Raw genomic sequence first — 17864 nt, 5'->3', positions numbered from 1 at the left:
CCCTCCCCCCCCCCCCTCCCCCCTCACCGCAGATGACTTTCTAACCTTTTTCACTAAGAAAATTGCAGACATCAGCTCGTCCTTCCCCCCTCCTGTCCCTCACAACACGTCTCCTTTCTCAACTTCGAATACTTCATCCTCCCCTCTCAGTTTCCATTCCTTCTCTCCCCTCACCTCTGTAAAAGTACTACAACTGATCAATTCCCACCGTGCCACCTCCTGCCCCCTAGACCCCATCCCCTCCTCTCTTCTACAGTCTATCTCTCCTGACATATTGCCCTTCCTCACCACTCTCATCAACTCCTCTCTGTCCTCTGGTACTTTTCCGTCGGCCCTGAAAACTGCTAGGGTCCGACCCCTTCTCAAAAAACCATCCCTTGACCCCAACACCATCCACAACTACCGTCCCGTCTCTCTCCTATCCTTCATTTCCAAAACACTTGAACGCGCAGCCTCCGACCAACTATCTATCCATCTCTCCAACAACAACCTTTCCGATCCCCTACAATCCGGCTTCAAACCTGCTCACTCCACCGAAACTGCTCTCCTCTTGGTCACCAACGCCCTCCACTCTGCCAAAGCTTCATCCCTTTCCTCTGTTCTTATACTCCTTGACCTATCCGCTGCTTTCGACACCATCAACCATCATATTCTGCTTTCCACTCTCTCCGACTTGGGTATTACCGGCACTGCACTTTCCTGGTTCTCTTCTTATCTTTCTGAGCGCACTTTCCAGATGTCCTGGAGAGGGTCCCTTTCTAACCCCTGCACTCTTTCCACTGGTGTCCCCCAGGGCTCTGTTTTAGGTCCTTTCCTTTTCCTTCTATACATGAAATCACTTGGTCACATAATCTCATCCCATGGTTTCTCCTATCACTCTTATGCCGACGACACCCAACTTTACCTTTCCTTTCCCCCCTCTGACACTCTAATTGAAGCACGCATCTCTGCCTGTCTGAAAGACATTGGGGCCTGGATGGTTGCTCACCACCTCAAACTGAACTTAGAGAAAAAACAGAACTTCTCTTTCTCCCTGCCAAAGACTCTGACCGACCTCTCTATCACCATCAACAACTCCATAGTATCACCCTCCATAACAGCCAAGAACCTCGGAGTCATACTTGACAATCAATTATCCTTCTCCCCTTTCATTGCTGCCACCGCACGTTCCTGCCGCTTTGCCCTCTATAATATCAGAAAAATCCGTCCATTTCTCACCATAGAAGCATCACAACTCCTGGTTCAATCCCTTGTCATTCCCCGCCTTGATTACTGTAACGTTCTGCTTGCCGGTCTCCCTGCCTCCACTATCCAACCACTTCAACTCATTCAAAATGCTGCAGCCCGTTTGATTTTCAATCAAAACAAATTTTCCCATGTCACCCCCCTCTTCCGTCATCTACATTGGCTTCCCATCCTGGCTTGCCTTAAATTCAAGACCCTGGTTTTAGCCTACAAAGCAATCTACCAAACAGCCCCTCCATATTTACAGCCACTGGTCAGTTTCCAAACCTCCTACCGCTCCCTCCGCCCCTCCACTAGTGCAGGACGTCTCGCCCCTCCCTCCCTGCGCGGCCCTACAGGTGGCGCTCGCACAAGACTTTTTTCAGTTCTCGCCCCGACATGGTGGAATGAGCTCCCCCCTGCAGCTAGAATGGCCACATCTTTGCCCATATTTAAAAGAAAACTAAAAACTCATCTATTCACCATCCATTTTCCTATCTCTCCCTCTGCTGTTCATACACTGTAATAATCTGCACTCTTGATCACTTTTATCTATGCATATTTTTATCATGATCACATATTGTCTGTTTTAATCTATTTCCATTATTCTGCTATGTTTAATTGTGTGATGTATTTTAATCTGTTGTACGTCGCTTTGGATAAAAGCGTCTGCTAAATGACAATAAAGTAAAGTAAAAGTATTGTAACGGATCGGGTATCGTATTATGCAGGTAGCAAGCGTTTCTTTCACAGTGAGCCAAGAGGATATTGTCAACTTGCCAGTTCAAGCCTCTGTTTTATAGGCAGAGCTGCCGTCTTCACCACACCCTGCTCCTTATCAAGCCCAGTTCAATGGTGTGCAGATCAGGGGCTGTATCCACAAGTCATTGAAAATGTCTCCATAGGCCTCCAATCATTTTAAGAAAGTCGAACCTAATCGATACTAATTCCAGGACTGTATGCCTGCCATTCTCGTATCTCGAGAACCATAGGTTGCGTTGATGTCTCGTCATAGACGCTGGGGTAGCTGGCTGGGAGCGTGTTCAGGGTGGGGTAAATCCCCCGTTATAGTTAGCATTTAGCTGCTAGCCCAGCCCAGGCAGACACGATCGAAGATTTAACCCCCGCAGGAAACGCACATCTGAACAGACGTCTATGTACCTGCTCTAGAATCCCAAATCCTGTACTGTAGAGCCGCAGCACCGCCCATTGAGATATATGGGGGGTTTTACCCCACTCGCACACCAGCCGTAGTGGGCGTTCCCACACAGACCGACTGTATCTATTCGTTGTTTGTCCGATCGACTTCAAACTTGGTGCGTGTGCTGCTGGGAACCCGAGAAAGTGCAGTATCAAATTTTGTGCAGTTCGAACGGGGTGGGGGTGGGGGTGGGGGGGGTTGTGGCGGATGCTGGGGTTCAAGAGTGAGAGAGCATGATGTGAATGCAAGGGGGGAAGGGGAGGGAGGAGAATGGGCACTACACTACACTAGTAGTAAATGCACTACAATAGTAATAATCTTATATAATTGAAGATGTGGACTTTGTTTCAAGTTCTGTGTTCGGCCACATCTACACCGTTTTATGTGCGATCGGGCTGAAACCTTCAGGGTGTGTGTGACCTGACGGAACCGGATTTTTGATGTGATGTCATCAGTGATGTCATCAGTGATGATGTCATCAGTGATGATGTCAAAAGTGATGTTATAAGAGCGCATCAGTGATGCTGGTCTCATGCATTCATCACTCTCTATAGACGGCGAAGCTACATCATCATCATGTACTGGTCTAACAGAGCTGCCTACCCTGATGGTCCTACCTACTCCCCGGTCTGACGTGTGTCACTGTGATCAACGAACTGGCGTGCTCAACCCAACGTTTTAAAGGTGGTTACTGGGTGTGGGTGCCGATCCAAACATCTCAAAAATTAAATCAAAAACAGCACTCACAGATGTCTATAAAGTTTAGTAAAAGTGTGTCACTGTGATACATGTGAAGGAGAAAGGAGGTGTGATGAGTTCCATAACTTATGGGAACAAGGCTATGAGACTGTTTGAAGAGCAAGCCCCCATACAGGAGGGCAATCTAATCTGTCTGTCTGACCCAGAAATGGAGGAAGAGTTCATTGAGGATGATGATGATGAGACATACATCGATGATGATGAAATACATGAGGCAATTGATGTCTTTATTGATGATGCCTATGATCCATCCCAGAATTATTATGGGTATGGCTATGATTCAGAGGACACAGACCCCAATTGGGTGCCATAAAGTGTAGGGCAGGCAAGGCCACACAGCAGTCAAGCTGCGGGCAAGCTGTGAATGCGAGCAAGCTGTGAATGCGAGCTCCAGGACAGGCGAGGCCGCGCAGCGGGCGAGCCTAGGAATCGAGCGTGCTTAGCGCGCGAGATGCCTAGTAATTCCAAAATTCCCATAATATATGATAATCTGATCATTTTGTGACACTTATTAGTTGTAATTGATATACTAATATGGATCCTATGTCTGTCTGTTTATACATGTCTTCTCATAACGTCTTTGCAGCCAATCATGCATTCATGTCCCCTAGGACAGTGGTTCCCACTGTCCCCCCGGGGGGTCCCTGGGACACATGATGGGTGGGTCGCGAGATGATTTCCAGAATGTGCGAAATTGACCTAAATAATGTGTGAAGTACAGAATGTGTGTATGAAATACAATGTAAAAACTATTACAAACAGCATATTTTAACCATAATTGTTGTTTTGTTTGCTTTGTTTACTCTATTTAGTGCATGTGCACACAAACGTTTGTATGCTTCAACCACCTCCGGGGGTAGTGGGGTCGCGAGGCTGTGGCACCATTATTTTGGGGGTCGCGGGCTGAAAAGTTTGGAAACCCTTCCTTGCCCTATAGGACAAAGTGTAGGCCTACATAGAGTGCTGGAATTTCCTACCCAAGTATTATTATTATTTTACTGTTCCTTTACCTCAGTGGAAGACTTGGAAGTAGCCTACTTACTGGTGTAAAATCTACTTTAAAAGTAAAAAGCACCTCATTTAAAATGGAAAGTTGAATGTTGTGTTGTGATTTTTTACCTGAGATTTAAATCATCATCATCATCATCATCACCATCATAATTAAAATTGCCTAAGTGGGCAGGCGGTGTAATAGTCACGATTTTGCCGGCTGTGTCTGTTTGTGACATCATCAGTGATGTCAAAAATCAGAGGATTGTGATGTCATCAGTGATGTCACTTGAGCAATTGTGATGTCATCAGTGTCACTCGAGCAATTGTGATGTAATCAGTGATGTCATAAATCCTTCCTGGCTGAGGCTATAAGTGGTGGAAGATGCAAGGCAGCCAAGCCATAAGAAAAACCAGACGGTCAGGTGAACTCACATTTAAATGGTGAAATGAAATGTGAGTTCACGTGACCAGCTGGTTTACCCATGGATGGTTTAACCCTGTAGAACCCAGACATAGTAAAACATAAAAAAAAAATGTTTTTAAACCTTTCAGATGTTGTTGTAGGAGGCCTTTGGAGATGAGTGTTTGCAACAACAAAAAAATGTTTTTGTAAGGTTTTATGGAAATAATAATATTTATATAATATTTATAATAATATAATATTTGGGGAATGTATATGGGAGGGGGGAGGATAGGGGTCGCGAGCGGTCCACGTTTGGCGCGTATGTATGACTGCAAACCAGGGCGCGCGCTTGTCCTCCAGCGCGTTTTCAATCAAACGTCAGTTTCCCCGCTCAGAGGGGAATGAATGACTGCTTTATTTTCACTTTTCTCCTGTAGTCGTGGGGCCCGTCGCCATCGTCACACATCTTTTCCATATTGGGACGCTGTTGTTGTCCGTGACAGTCCGTCACTCGATAGTTGTTCTGCCTCTCAACGCCAAGTTAGTAACTTGTGACTGAAGTCAAAGGAGGATCTGCATTACAGACAGAGGTGAGCAGCACTGATCTCTATAATGTCAATGTTACCTCTGGCATCTAACAACGCTACAACTACTGTCCTGCTGTTACCATAGACCTGTTGATAGACAAGTTCACCGACGTCACTTACAAAAGCACACATGGCATGAAACAGCCTGAAACTCAGGCCGACCGCTGTTTTGCTAGCTAGCTAACTAGCTATTAGCTATCTGACAGCTGGGTGACGTGTGATGGTGGAGCAACAAGTCAGTGGTCGAATAAATATCCCTATCCTGACTTTAACGTTAGCAACACAAGTACAAGTACACAAGTTTGAATTGACCACAATACTTAAGTAAGGAGCAAAAGGAAAAAATGATTTTATTCAGAATGGCCCATTTCAGAATCATGTTATTGGACTATTAAATATCAAAAGAAACTAGGTTGGGGTTTGCAGCTACTATGGTTTTGCAATATATCAATATTAACGTTATATATTGATATCATGATATGAGACTATTATATAGATGGCATTCTGCATCGGCATTCCGTGTAAAAAAACAAAAAAACAAAAGATTTTTGGTCCATATTGCCCAGGCCTATTTGCAGCTAACTACTTTAGTATGATGTGTTATTAGTTTCTCCTCATCCCCCCCCCCCCCCCCCCCCCCCCTTCCTTTCTCTCTCCCTCCCATTTCCTTTCAGAACACACCGGGAGCCTTTTGAAGACCCGAGCTGAATCAGCATGATGAAACACCAACACACACACAGGTGGTGCCAGACCCCCCCCTCGGTCACTGTACGGATGAAGCCCAACACCGCACACTCCCTCCAAGTCCAGAGAAGTCTCCGGCTCAAAAGACCCAACGGCCAGGGTGCCCAGGGCCCACCGGGAAAGAGCCAGGCCAGGCAGCGTCCAGGTGAACTGTACCACGCCACCCAGACCTTGAGCCCCACTCTGGTCATCCAGCAGGAGGAGATGGCGGCCTTCTTCAGACTTTTTGGTGAAGAAAAACATAGCCCAAACTGCTGTTTTTCAGTTGCATTTAAGTGGCAACTGGCAAATATTCTGTTAATTTATGTTGTAAGCAGTGTAAAGAATTAGGGATGCACCGATATGAAAATGTTGGCCAATACCCGATAACCAAAATTAACATGGCTGTTGGCTGATAACTATATTTACAGATGTTGATAGGATCAGTATTAAAACTAGTTTCTATACTAAAATGTTGTACATACTAAATCATGGATTTACCGCATTGTTTCCTCTCAATATGAAAATGTTGGCCGATACCCATTAACCAATATTAACATTGCTATTTGTCATTGTTATTTTGCTCATTGGACGATATATTAAAAAATGACAAACGTCGGCCGATACCGATGTGATTGCGATATATATCGTGTATCCCTATAAAGAACATTAACTCTAATGTTGAAAAGTTGAAAAGTAGAAGTGGTAGGTTGAGTAACAGTGTTTGGTTGCAGATGATGACCTGATCCAAGACTTTCTCTGGATGGACCATTGCTGTAAGCTCACAGACAAGGTGAACTCATTATTTGGCTGAAAGTGCCAAAATATTTTGTGATGATTTTAATGCACTAACTTGTTGCCTCTCTGCCTCTTCCACACATCAGTACCTCCTAGCCATGACCTTTGTCTACTTCAAAAGGGCCCACTTCAGCATCAGTGAACACAACAGGATCAACTTTTTCATTGCACTGTAAGAAAAGCAAATCAAAAGTCGACCCATTAGACTACAAATGTACTGCTTTCACACCTTTTATGCTTATTTTACTTAATTTGTTTTTGTGTTGTGTAGCACAATAACATTAGTTTTGAATGAAAAGTGCTATATATTAATTAAATGCATTATTATAGAGCTCGACAGTGACCGCCCTTTTGAACGACTCCGGTTCCAGGAAGTGAATTTACCATTCATTCGATCATGGGGTTTCAGAAAATCCTTATATAGAGTCTTAAGCCTGGAACCAAGCCAACCAGCTACGAGATAAATCGTGACCATAAACATTCGATTCAGATAAAAAAAAATTGGAAATGAGGGGGGGGGGGGGGGGGTCAATAAAACCAGCTTTTTTCAATTTCTCTCCCCTGTGATTCATCTGGTAGCTGGTTGGCTTGGTTCCAGGCTTAACATTCTTTATGTAAGGATTTTCTCAAACGTCAATAGAGAAATTAATGGGAAATTCATTTCCTGGAACCGGAGCTGTGGAAAAGTGGGCAGTCACTGTTGAGCTCTATAATTACTGCTTTTATCATCAGTATTATTCAGCAGTTGCCCTATCTTCTGTTACATCAGAGTTTGTAGAAAATATTTTAACCCCAGAACCTGATATATTTGAGCTACAGCTACCTGGCCAACACCATGGAGGAGGATGAGGAGGAGAGCAAATTTGAGATCTTCCCCTGGGCGCTGGGCAAGAGCTGGCGGAAGCACTTTCCCCGCTTCCTCAAGCAGCGAGACCAGCTGTGGGCCCGCATCGACTACAGAGCTGCTGTCAGCAGACGCTGCTGCGAAGAGGTACTGTACACGCAAGTCGAAATGCCCATGGAGTTCAATAATAGCTCGTTGTAAGGGAATTTTCACAAGTGTTTTGATTGAGTTCTCGTAATACAGTGCGATTCATTGGTTTCCAGAGCCAGAAGCTCCATCTCCATCGTTGTGTATCTTTACGACAGGGATGTGATTTTTCATGCAGAGAACTCCCATAGTGTGAGCTTGCTTATCCTGATCACATCCATGTTTATCACACTGACATGCTGCATCTTTGTGATTGCCTGCCCCTGTCCTCCAGGTGATGGCCATCATGCCCTCCCACTTCGTGTGGCAGCGGGAGAGGGCGGAGCACCACGGCGGGGCCCTGCGGCACTATGGCGAGCGCGAGCGGGCCCGTGTGCCCCGCGGGCCCTCAGCGGACCCCGCCCCCTGTGCCCTCTGTGACCACGGCCCCAGCTTGAGGGTCTCTTCTCTCTCCAGTGGCTCCCCTGAGCAGACCTCCAGCTACGCCTTCTCGTTCCCGCTCGCCCTCTCTATGAAGTGCACCCCACCCAGGGCTGCGGCCTCGCGCAGGAAGGTTAAGAAGACCAAGGTGCAGCGCTCCTCTTGCGGCTGTGCAGAGGAGGTGCCCAGTAGGTATATCATATATATGACCAAACTGCTCTGAATCGACTTGGAAATCAGTGTAAACATTGAATCTACTTTTATTTGTCTAGCTCAGGGGTGTCAAACTCATTTGAGTTCACGGGCCACATGTGACCCAATTTAGTCTCAAGTGGGCCAGACAAAGAAAATCAATGCATAATAACCTATAAATATTAAAAACAACACATCCAAATGTTCCAGTTTCTTTTAGTGTAAAGAATTACAGGTACATTTTAAGAACATGTTTTCACACATTACAAGTGATGGCTAAAGGGTAGCCTACTGAACATAGTTGAGTTACCATTTAGTGATGAATACAGAAAACATGAATAGGCTACTTAATATTTAAATTGCTGATGAAACCTGCCTTAGCCTTTACAAGTGCATTACATTGGATTGAAGGAGTTCTCAGTGCAATTTTCACACTTTGCAAAGTCATCCTGTGATACTTAACTTGCGGCCCACGGGCCACATGCGGCCTGTGTGGCCCGTGATGGAATTGCAAACAATTTTTTTTTTTTTTTTACAGTGCACCTGAATGCAACATGCAAGATACCCGCTGAATAAGTGTCCAAATGTTCATGTCATTCTGGCCAATACTCCACTTCTGTTATAGCATTTCAGTCTGGAATATGGAATATCTTTCAATAATCTATGATTTAGCTGCTAAATTGTCAAATACCACCGTCTGCTTGCTACCCAGGCACTTATGTATGTACTTAACCTAACTAATTAACCTAACTATCCGGTGTGCACAACATTGTCAGACTAAACTCCCGCTGACACCCCAAAAACCTACAATCCGCTACAGAAAAATGTATATTGATTGTTTATTAACTGGCCCCTGGCCTTCTATCATTTCATGAAAGTGGCCCCCGGGCAAAGCAAGTTGAGTATCCCTGCTGTGGGCGGACCCTCTGGAGGGCTTGTTTTGGCCCCCGGGCTCAGGCTGTATGTTTGACACCTCTGATCTAGCATGAAGTTGATTTTTTTTTTTTACAAGGATGCTACTATCTGAGCTGCCAGCCACCCATTTGATTTCCATGCCCCTGGTGGGATCACACTCAAGTTTATTTCCATTATGTAGTTGCCACTTTATGTAGAGTGGAGAGACATTGTATTTACACTTGGCTGTAAATACAATGCTAAATGTGGCTCAGACCACATCACTTAAAAGTGATTGGATCTTCAATATGTCTTGGGTGCATTTACACCTGGATTTTATGCATTTTTCACATTACAATGTGATCACCCAAGATGCATGTTAGTGACATTAAAGGGCCTCCCCCGGGATCAGCTTTTTGCCTATTTTAAAATATCTGAAATGTATTCAGTGACTTTTTCCATGATTTGTTATCAGCTGTACACTAGGCTGCCCTTCGCAAACCATCTTTCGAAGCAAAAAGCTCATCTTATGTCAGTCAGACTTCCCCTCCAGTATGTCAATGATATCATTTGAGAGAAGATGGGGGAGAGAAGCACTTCTTCACCTGAAAATACATGTATCCAACTATCAATAACCATTATAAGCTTATGTAGTTTGGCTGTTTATCCTCACTTGGGGAATGATAGCTCACCTTTAAAAAAACACTGCTGTAGGTAACAACTTTCTTATATATTCCTTTTTGATTTGTTAGGGAATGAGCCTGCCAGTGGATCCACAGATTCCACACATGACCCATCCATGGACTGGATGAACGAGGAGTAGAAGATGACCCTAAATCGACAGTTTCACACAACTACCTTCTTTATGCCGATGTAGAGATACTGCACTCATATCAGTGGAACACAATGTTTCTCCAGTACCAGTAATTCTCAAAGTCTGAATCACAAGTGCAACTCAACAGTTTGCATTTACCTCCTTTAATGCAAACTTGGTATTGTTTCATCGTTCAAATACAAGCATCATTTAATTTGTCCAACACAGGCTGCCCAGTCAGAACACATTTCATACTGTACTGTAATAAGTACCTGTTAATAAGACTAATCTGATGTCATTCCATATATTTCTCTCCATTATTTGCACACACAAAAATGTGTTATGTTAAGCTTTTCTGGACCGCTTTTGTGACTATGGTCAGATACCATATACCAAACCAAACCAAAACTAGATGGAAGGGATGTCATAAGATTGACGTCAGATGTTGTCTGCAAGCAGAAAATAGTTTTGTCTGCAAGTAGAAAAGTTTGTGTGAGTGTGCCAAGCACATTTAATGCCATCATTAGTATTTATTGTCAAGTTTGTTTGACCAACACTGAGTTCATGGTATTTATTTATTTACTGAAGCACTTTTTTTGATTGTCAATAATATGATGTAAAAATGCTGCATTGTTTACTTTAACCACTGATGAATACATGTGCTCAACATGTAATTCAACTGGGTGTTTTTGGTATTGCTACCACTGTTCCTGTTAAATGATCCACGACTGCCTTTTGAGTTTTGAATAAAGGCTAGATCTTACTTTGTTTTCTTGAGATCCTTTATTCTACTTAGTTTTATTTCTGACTTAATTCAGATTTACAACAACATCGAATGGTTTCTGTACAAATATACGCAACTCCAACATGGACTAACGCTTTGACTGATCCCAGTAATTGTATCTATCACCCTAATGATGTACAGAGATAAGTTGGTTGGTATGTTTATTTGTCCAAGTACAAAACCATCACTTTTGATCCAGAGGTCTTCACATGCAGAGCAGCTACTGCACACACTTCCTCAGTTTGATCCAGAGGTCTTCACATGCAGAGCAGCTACTGCACACACTTCCTCAGTTTGATCAGGAATGCTGAAAGTGAGACAGTAAGCCATGAGCATAAACACAACAATGACATCTGTCAAATGTATTGGCAGCGGTTAAAATGGGAGGAATATCTCTGACCTGTGTGGCCCATTTGTTCAGGGTGAGGTCTGGCGATGTAGGGGACACTCCCGAAAGGTGGACGCTCCTTAGCGGCCAGCTCTTCTGAAATGAAAACATAATGTTATATATGCTCCAAAAACCACGTGCGCCCCTGTCAAAAGCACACAACATGGTCGTCTAGTACTCTACTATTTCAAATCACCTTTCTCATCCACCACATCCGACTCGTCGCTTTCCTCTCTGCGGCCTCCATCTGGGACAGGAGACTTCCTGACGCAGAACCGCCCGTCCTTCTGGAGCGCCGGGGCCACCAGCCAAGCCCGGAGAGGAACCTCGATGATGCGCTCGCACAGCAGGGGGAGCGGCGAGCAGCGAAGCCCTTCCAGTAGGTCAATGACCTGTGTGACACTGGGTGACAAACAGTGAGAGCCAATTTGAAACCAAGCATACAGTATGTGGCTGTCGGTGCAATTGCACACCCTGCAGGCAGGAGGGCAGAATGAAGGCTTCAGGTGTGTGTGTGTGTGTGTGTGGTGTCTTTACTTGAAAGTTTGAGACAGTTACACACTTGGCGAGGTAGACCGCACACACAGCCCCCGGGTGGAGATGTGGAATCACAATGGGTAAAACCAAGTGGGGGTTGATCATGTCAAGAGCAACCTGCAACAGACACAATCATTCTGGTCACTATATACAATGGGGATGAGCTGGTGGCCTAATTTACATACATCCACCAGGGTTCCTACACATGTTCAATGAAGAAAATTCCATACTTTTTTCCAGACCTTGATTTGTTTTTGAAGATTTTGTCTGGTGTTCAATATGATACACGCAGGTAGACATCTTGCCCCTGCTAACTAGATCATGTCACTGTTCTTCAAAGCCATACATATCAGAATACGATATGTGAGATGATTGTCAGGGTTCCTACACACTTTCCATTTTTAAATTCCATATTTCCCCCCTATGTTGTTGACTGGATTTGATTTTGGTGGGTATTTGGTATCATGTGTGCCGACAGTGTCTGGGTCATCCCTCTATCTGAACATTATTCTTCACATCAACAAAAAATGTGGACTGAAAGCGGCTCTACAACAACATAAAAGCTATAATGATGTGTGTATGGGACCTGATGTAACGGTAGCCAGCAGTCGTGCTGTGCAGTCAGTAAACCTCAAGAGACGCTCTAGCGACAGATGCTGGAGCTCATGGGTTTTAGCCTCCTTGCTAGAGAGCGTCCACCTCCCATTGCCGGAGATTGCAAGTTCGATTCCCAGCTGCGGGGGACATTACACAACGCAGGTTACACTGAACCACAAAATTTTCCATACTTTTCCAGACATTTTTTCTTCTTCAAATTCCCAAACTATTCCAAGACCGGGAAATTATCAAAACATTTTTTTTTATACTTTTCCAGACTTTCCAGACCTGCGTAGGAACCCTGATCCAATTATCTATTAATTGATTGTCTCTGGTGAGTGTTGGGGCAAACTCCAATTCAGTTAAGACAATTCTTCCACCGGACTGACCGAGTGGAACCCTCGGCCGGTGAGGAGCGAGGCAGCGGAGCAGAGGTCGGCCCTGTGGAAGTGGACGTTGTCGGGCCACTCGTCCCCGCGCCGCAGCCTCCACGACGCGCGCCAGCGCTCGTAGTTGCGTGCCGCTCTCCTGAGGTGATCCTCCCTGACCTCCACACTCAGCACACTGCCCCCGGAGCCCACTGGGAGAAACACAAACACACACAGTACTCCAGATCAACACTCATAGCTCAGCTTCAGACAGGCATTATGATTAAACATGCAATTATACAAAACATATATTCCAAGCTTTTCTGTACCACTTTTATGACTATGTTCAGATAACATATACCAAACCAAACCAAAACTAGAACGACCGCACCGCGGATATACCTGCCTCTGCTCAACAAGTGAGCAGTCGACATCCATGTCTGAAAAAAAGAGAGATACGCACATCCAAACCCAATGTAGGGGCAGGTGCTGAGCTAAACTTGTACAGTGAAACAAAAGAATAAAACTGCTCGCACACTGCAGGGCTCCTTTAGTGGTCTTTATTGCACCAAAGCAAAGAGTGACGTTTCGAGCTAGATGCTCTTCATTAGACTCAGACTTAGTCTGATGAAGAGCTAGCGTCTAGCTCGAAACGTCACACGCAATATCTCTTTGAGATATCACGTTAATGAACTTGGGAATGGCATTCATGAGGTCACAGTGACCTTGAACTTTGACCACCAAAATCTAATCAGTTCATCCATGGGTCCAAGTCGACATTTGAGGCAAATTTGATGAAATTTCCCTCAAGGCGTTCCTCAGATATCGCGTTAACTAACACGTACGGACAACCCGAATCCAATCCATAATGCCTCCGGCCTGGCTATTGCTGGCGGAGGCATAAAAATGGGGGAACGCTGATTTTGACCTCAGCCACTTTCTTTTTTATAGTGACCAAGAAATGTGTCTGGTCTCTCTATAATTAGTCTGTTGAGAGGGAGTAGGGATAGGACAATATATTGCAATACAAAAATGTGACAATACGTATCGTGGGGCAGAAACATTTATTGTTATATATCATTTCCATTTTATTCTGCCGTAGTAGTCGCAAATGATACAACTTGACCATCACAATTTCACAAGCTCTCAATCAAAATTACAGTATATTATTGTCACTTTCATTTTTAAATTGTTTACATTCTAGAAAGATTTGTGACTCCGAAATAAACATAATTCTGCACAGTCAAGACTGTTGTGACTGAGCTTTTATTTATTGAATCGCAAATCTCATCTTGTATGGAATCATATCTTGAAATAAGCATAGCCCTATGAGTCACTGTTGTGTTTTCTTCCCTGCTCCACCCGTGTTTCCCATTTGGGGCAAATTGAGTCTTGAATTTACAGATTTCACATTTTGGACAAGTGCGGCCGGAAAATTTCAAATAAGTAAATAGTAACGGGAGAATGATCAACTTCATTATAGGGTAGGATGAGGTTATAGTGGGCGGTACAGACCTGCCCGGGACAGTAAGAGCGACATAGCCCCTGACCCAGATCCTGACTCCAACACGCAGTCTCCTGCTGTGACATCCATCATCATCAGCATGGTACTGGCATCCTGGGGAGAGCAGGTGAAAAATGACTTATTCATGTTACTTGTAGTGGAATAATTATTGGTACACTGTTATTGGTTATTGGTTGGTTGTTATTATTGGTATGAGGCTCTATGCACGTCCTGATATCGCCGTGTTGGTGTCGTTCCTGGACCAACATTTGCTCCTAGTACGGGCCAGTGAATGAACGAGCTGTTTCCGCTGCTTGTTTCCTGTCTAGGGCGGGATCTAGGCCGGAAACAGGCCGAGTGACAAAATCCCTTGTAAACGGAGGCCAGGCTCTTTCTCGCCGAGAAGAGCATGGTGACGCGAGGTTAGGAACAAATGTTGATCCAGGAACGACACCAACACGGTGATCAGGAGGTGCGAGGCGCAATACCTTTGGGTAGGCGATGGCTGGCCCCCTCTTCATATACAGCACATAATCCTCCAGACTGGCACGCCGTATGAGGATGGGCATCCCGCGGTGGGTCCTCACGAACCTGCCCGAGGGCTGCACGGCCACCTCGTCGTGCCCGATCGTCCCCCAGCTGCTCTGCAGACGTGCCCCCTCCTGCAGCTGGAACATCTTCCTGAACTCCACTCGCTCCTTCTTGCGGTACTCCGCAACCAGCAGCTCCCCGAATGCAAGCAAGCGCTCTCCGGGGAGAGTTTCCACAGCCGGGTCACATGCGTCATGCTGAGCAGGTGGACCTGGACCATGTCCTGGGTGCGTCTCAGCATGGCCACTGTCTGCATCCTCCTCTGGTTCTTCCTGGCTTTGCTCTCTGAGCTGCTCCACCTCAGGGCTCAGGGCGTCCGAGGGCAGCAGGCGGGTGAGCCTCTCCAGCGGGGACAGGGGGCGCCTCCTCCCAGGCAGCAGGCCGGGGTGAAGGGGTGGAGGGGTGCAGGTGTCTTTCTCGTCCTCCTTGTCATCGCCATTCTTAGAGTTGGGACTGTCTGAAAATGTCCTCACTCCCCTCGTCCGTTTTCCTAGATGATATAAATCCCTATATCTTGTTTGATGTACTTGGCCAGATATGCAACTGCACACCAGTCTGTGCAAAAGCATAACGCTACTTCCTCCTAAAGGCATTTGTACAACCATGGTTTCAGGTTATAACAGTTAAACCTATGCAGAGCTTTCTCACTTAATACATTAACAATCAGCCTAATGAACCAGTCTCTCATCTTGTGAAAACAAGCAAATGTCAGCTGCAATTGTTAACTACAATATTGATACATGCAAAACAATTCAACATCAAAGTGAATATGGAATAGCAGTAAAACTAGCTCGATCGTTGAAATGTCTCTTACTCCATTTAACGTCACATGTTCATCGCTGTAAGTTTGTTATCATTTTCTTCTAACGTCGGGTGGTTTACAGCATGGATTACAGTGCTTTGGAGGCTTTGGAGGTCGCCTAGAAAAACACACGTGAATTACGTCATAAGTGAGCGACTTCGACTTCTTCTTCTCTCGATTTAATGGCGGATCACAAACGACTTTTAGGTGCATACCGCCACCTACTGTACAAGAGTGTGCAACATCATGTCATATTTGCTTCTGGTATTTTAAATCCTTCCTACCAATCTTGTATCTATTTTTTTTTTAAAAACAGTGCCTTCCTGGTGATTCCTACGACCTTATTTCCCTCTGTTGTAGCACCACACGTTTAAAATACAGTAAGTTTGTACTAGGGGCTGCTTGTCACTTCTCTCTCACACACACGCAAGCGCGCACGCACACATACACGCGCGCACGCACACATACACACACGCACGCACACGCACACGCACTCACTCTCTCGCTCTCTCTCTCTCTCTCTCTCTCTCTCTCTCTCTCTCTCTCTCTCTCTCTCTCTCTCTCTCTCTCTCTCTCTCTCTCTCTCTCTCTCTCGCTCTCTCCCCCCCTCATTTTTATTTTTGATTATTTGTATTGTAAGAATGCTTATTAGTTAGCAATGTGGGGGATCATCGGGGACGTCTGGTGGTCACCTTAGCTGCATGTCATGCTAAATTGTTCTGTAGTGTCTGGACTGCTGCTGCCTTCAAGTGACTGTCAAAAGCTTTGTAATTAGGACAGAGTGCTCATATATGGCCCATCAGAGTGATAACTATGAGTGAGAAAGCATTTGTACCACATAGCCTATATATTTACATGTTAGGCTACAGGTTTTGCATACTTACAAGTTGTTACAACTTACAATAAACGAATCATTCTGCGTCAAGTCAAGTTGGAAGTTCCAATTTGAGATTTGATAAATGGAACAACTCAGGTGTGACGTCACTCAAAAAGGCGATATTAATGTTCCCAATGCAAATGAAGTCTCCCTACACTTACTTTGAATATTTTCAATTAAAGGAAACCCCAAAATGCATTTTAAAGCTGTCAAGACAATATATTTTTATTTTTATTTTATTTTATAAAAATAAATAAATGGTTGTCTAAGTAGTAGACGACACACTTGCATGTCTTCACTGGCCATTACATTTCCATTGAATATCAAAGCAATAAAAATAAATTGCAATTATACAAAAATGTTGCTGCTAATATAATCATGTTTGTCTCTATTTTTTCCCTGAAAAGCTGCATTGAATTTTCTAAGAAATTTCAATATTTACACACGTCCCCCAAGTTTGTGTCAACCCCGAGCCGTAACACTATATTTCCCCATATAGGACGAATCAGCGTGACGTCACTTGCCACCCAGAAATGCGGAACCCTGTGGCAGTTAATAGTATGAGTTGTGCCAAACAAATGTTAATATGTCAAAAACTATCACATCACATCGCTTCTATTTTGACATTCTGAGTGAGAGCAGAATTAGCTCAAGTTTGATGTATAGTAATATATGCATGTCGTTTTAAAGTTGTGTGAACTGTCTAGAACTGTATGACATCATCAGTGATTTACTGCTGCCTTTATCTGGAAGTCATGAACTCGTGTTTATGAGACCGGAGGTCACACAACATGCGTGGCATTCAAGTGGTCACCATGAGCATACACAGTTGACTAGAAGCCATTTAGCTAATGCTAGCTAGCAAGCCGTTAATGCAGGAAATGCAAAGGAAAAAAGATGAGATCGTTGGGAATATCAACATGTTCCTCAGACATGCCCCCTTTGCAGCATGTTGTTCAAAAGAGTTGTGTGATGTCAATTCCTCCAAGTTCATGTTACAGGGTGCTGATCCATTATTCTTATACGAGGGATCAGCCGAGCAGCATTTTGGTAAACAAACCGTGTCACTGGGTGACAACGGCAATGGAACCCTACCCTATGTAGCCCAAGTGGCGCGAGGCTTGAGTGTCCGACTCTAGCCAGCTAACTCTGTTTACATTTTAAAAACTGCATCAGTGATGATGATGGGATGATGTCATACCCACTGATGATGTCATCAGATGAGCAGTGGTGGCCCAACGGCTAGAGAAGCGAGCTTGTGACCTGAAGGTCATCATCACTTCAATCCCCGGGAACCAGCAGGATAAATCTGGGTAGGGAAAGTGAAAAGGCAGTGCTCGCCCCTCCCTCATTACTACCACTGAGGTGCCTTTGAACAAGCTAACCCCAACCACTCCAGTGGAGTAGCGGTGTGGCC

The 17864-nt window shown here is 44.7% G+C and overlaps 2 protein-coding genes across 3 annotated transcripts; one reads left to right on the top strand and one right to left on the bottom strand.

Moving 5' to 3' along the window:
* Positions 1 to 5881: 5881 nt before the first annotated feature.
* Positions 5882 to 10008, top strand: spdya (speedy/RINGO cell cycle regulator family member A; the record flags this gene model as incomplete). The annotated part of the gene is made up of 6 exons (XM_083633182.1): positions 5882 to 6140; positions 6625 to 6683; positions 6775 to 6860; positions 7508 to 7679; positions 7954 to 8287; positions 9938 to 10008. The coding sequence occupies 6 exons, from the start codon at positions 5882 to 5884 to the stop codon at positions 10006 to 10008; spliced, it is 981 nt and encodes a 326-aa protein (XP_083489308.1).
* An 850-nt stretch (positions 10009 to 10858) lies between these two features.
* On the bottom strand, positions 10859 to 15658 carry trmt61b (tRNA methyltransferase 61B). 2 transcript variants are annotated; one of them, XM_083633643.1, is made up of 7 exons: positions 14666 to 15658; positions 14189 to 14291; positions 12695 to 12885; positions 11734 to 11825; positions 11368 to 11573; positions 11184 to 11267; positions 10859 to 11090 (listed from the first exon to the last, which is right to left on the bottom strand). In XM_083633643.1, exons 1-7 carry the CDS (start codon positions 15371 to 15373, stop codon positions 11056 to 11058), a joined length of 1419 nt encoding a protein of 472 aa, XP_083489769.1. In that variant the 5' UTR covers positions 15374 to 15658; the 3' UTR covers positions 10859 to 11055. The 2 variants fall into 2 exon arrangements, with proteins under 2 accessions (XP_083489769.1, XP_083489770.1); XM_083633644.1 differs by lacking the exons at positions 10859 to 11090; positions 11184 to 11267 and having other exon boundaries at positions 11455 to 11573; positions 11709 to 11825.
* Between the last annotated feature and the right edge of the window lie 2206 nt (positions 15659 to 17864).

The sequence above is a fragment of the Poromitra crassiceps genome, assembly GCF_964638095.1.
Source record: "Poromitra crassiceps genome assembly, chromosome: 3".
Lineage (NCBI taxonomy): Eukaryota > Metazoa > Chordata > Actinopteri > Beryciformes > Melamphaidae > Poromitra > Poromitra crassiceps.
Note: the sequence above shows the minus strand (reverse complement) of the source record. Positions and strands in the feature narration are given on the sequence as shown.

Excerpts from the sequence above, each read along its gene's own strand:
- trmt61b (XM_083633643.1), bottom strand. The coding sequence starts at position 15,373 with ATGGTTGTACAAATGCCTTTAGGAGGAAGTAGCGTTATGCTTTTGCAC. Across the intron at positions 14,292-14,665 it reads CAGCCATCGCCTACCCAAAG|GATGCCAGTACCATGCTGAT; the intron begins GTATTGCGCCTC and ends TGCTCTCCCCAG. Across the intron at positions 11,091-11,183 it reads TGAACAAATGGGCCACACAG|CATTCCTGATCAAACTGAGG; the intron begins GTCAGAGATATT and ends TCTCACTTTCAG.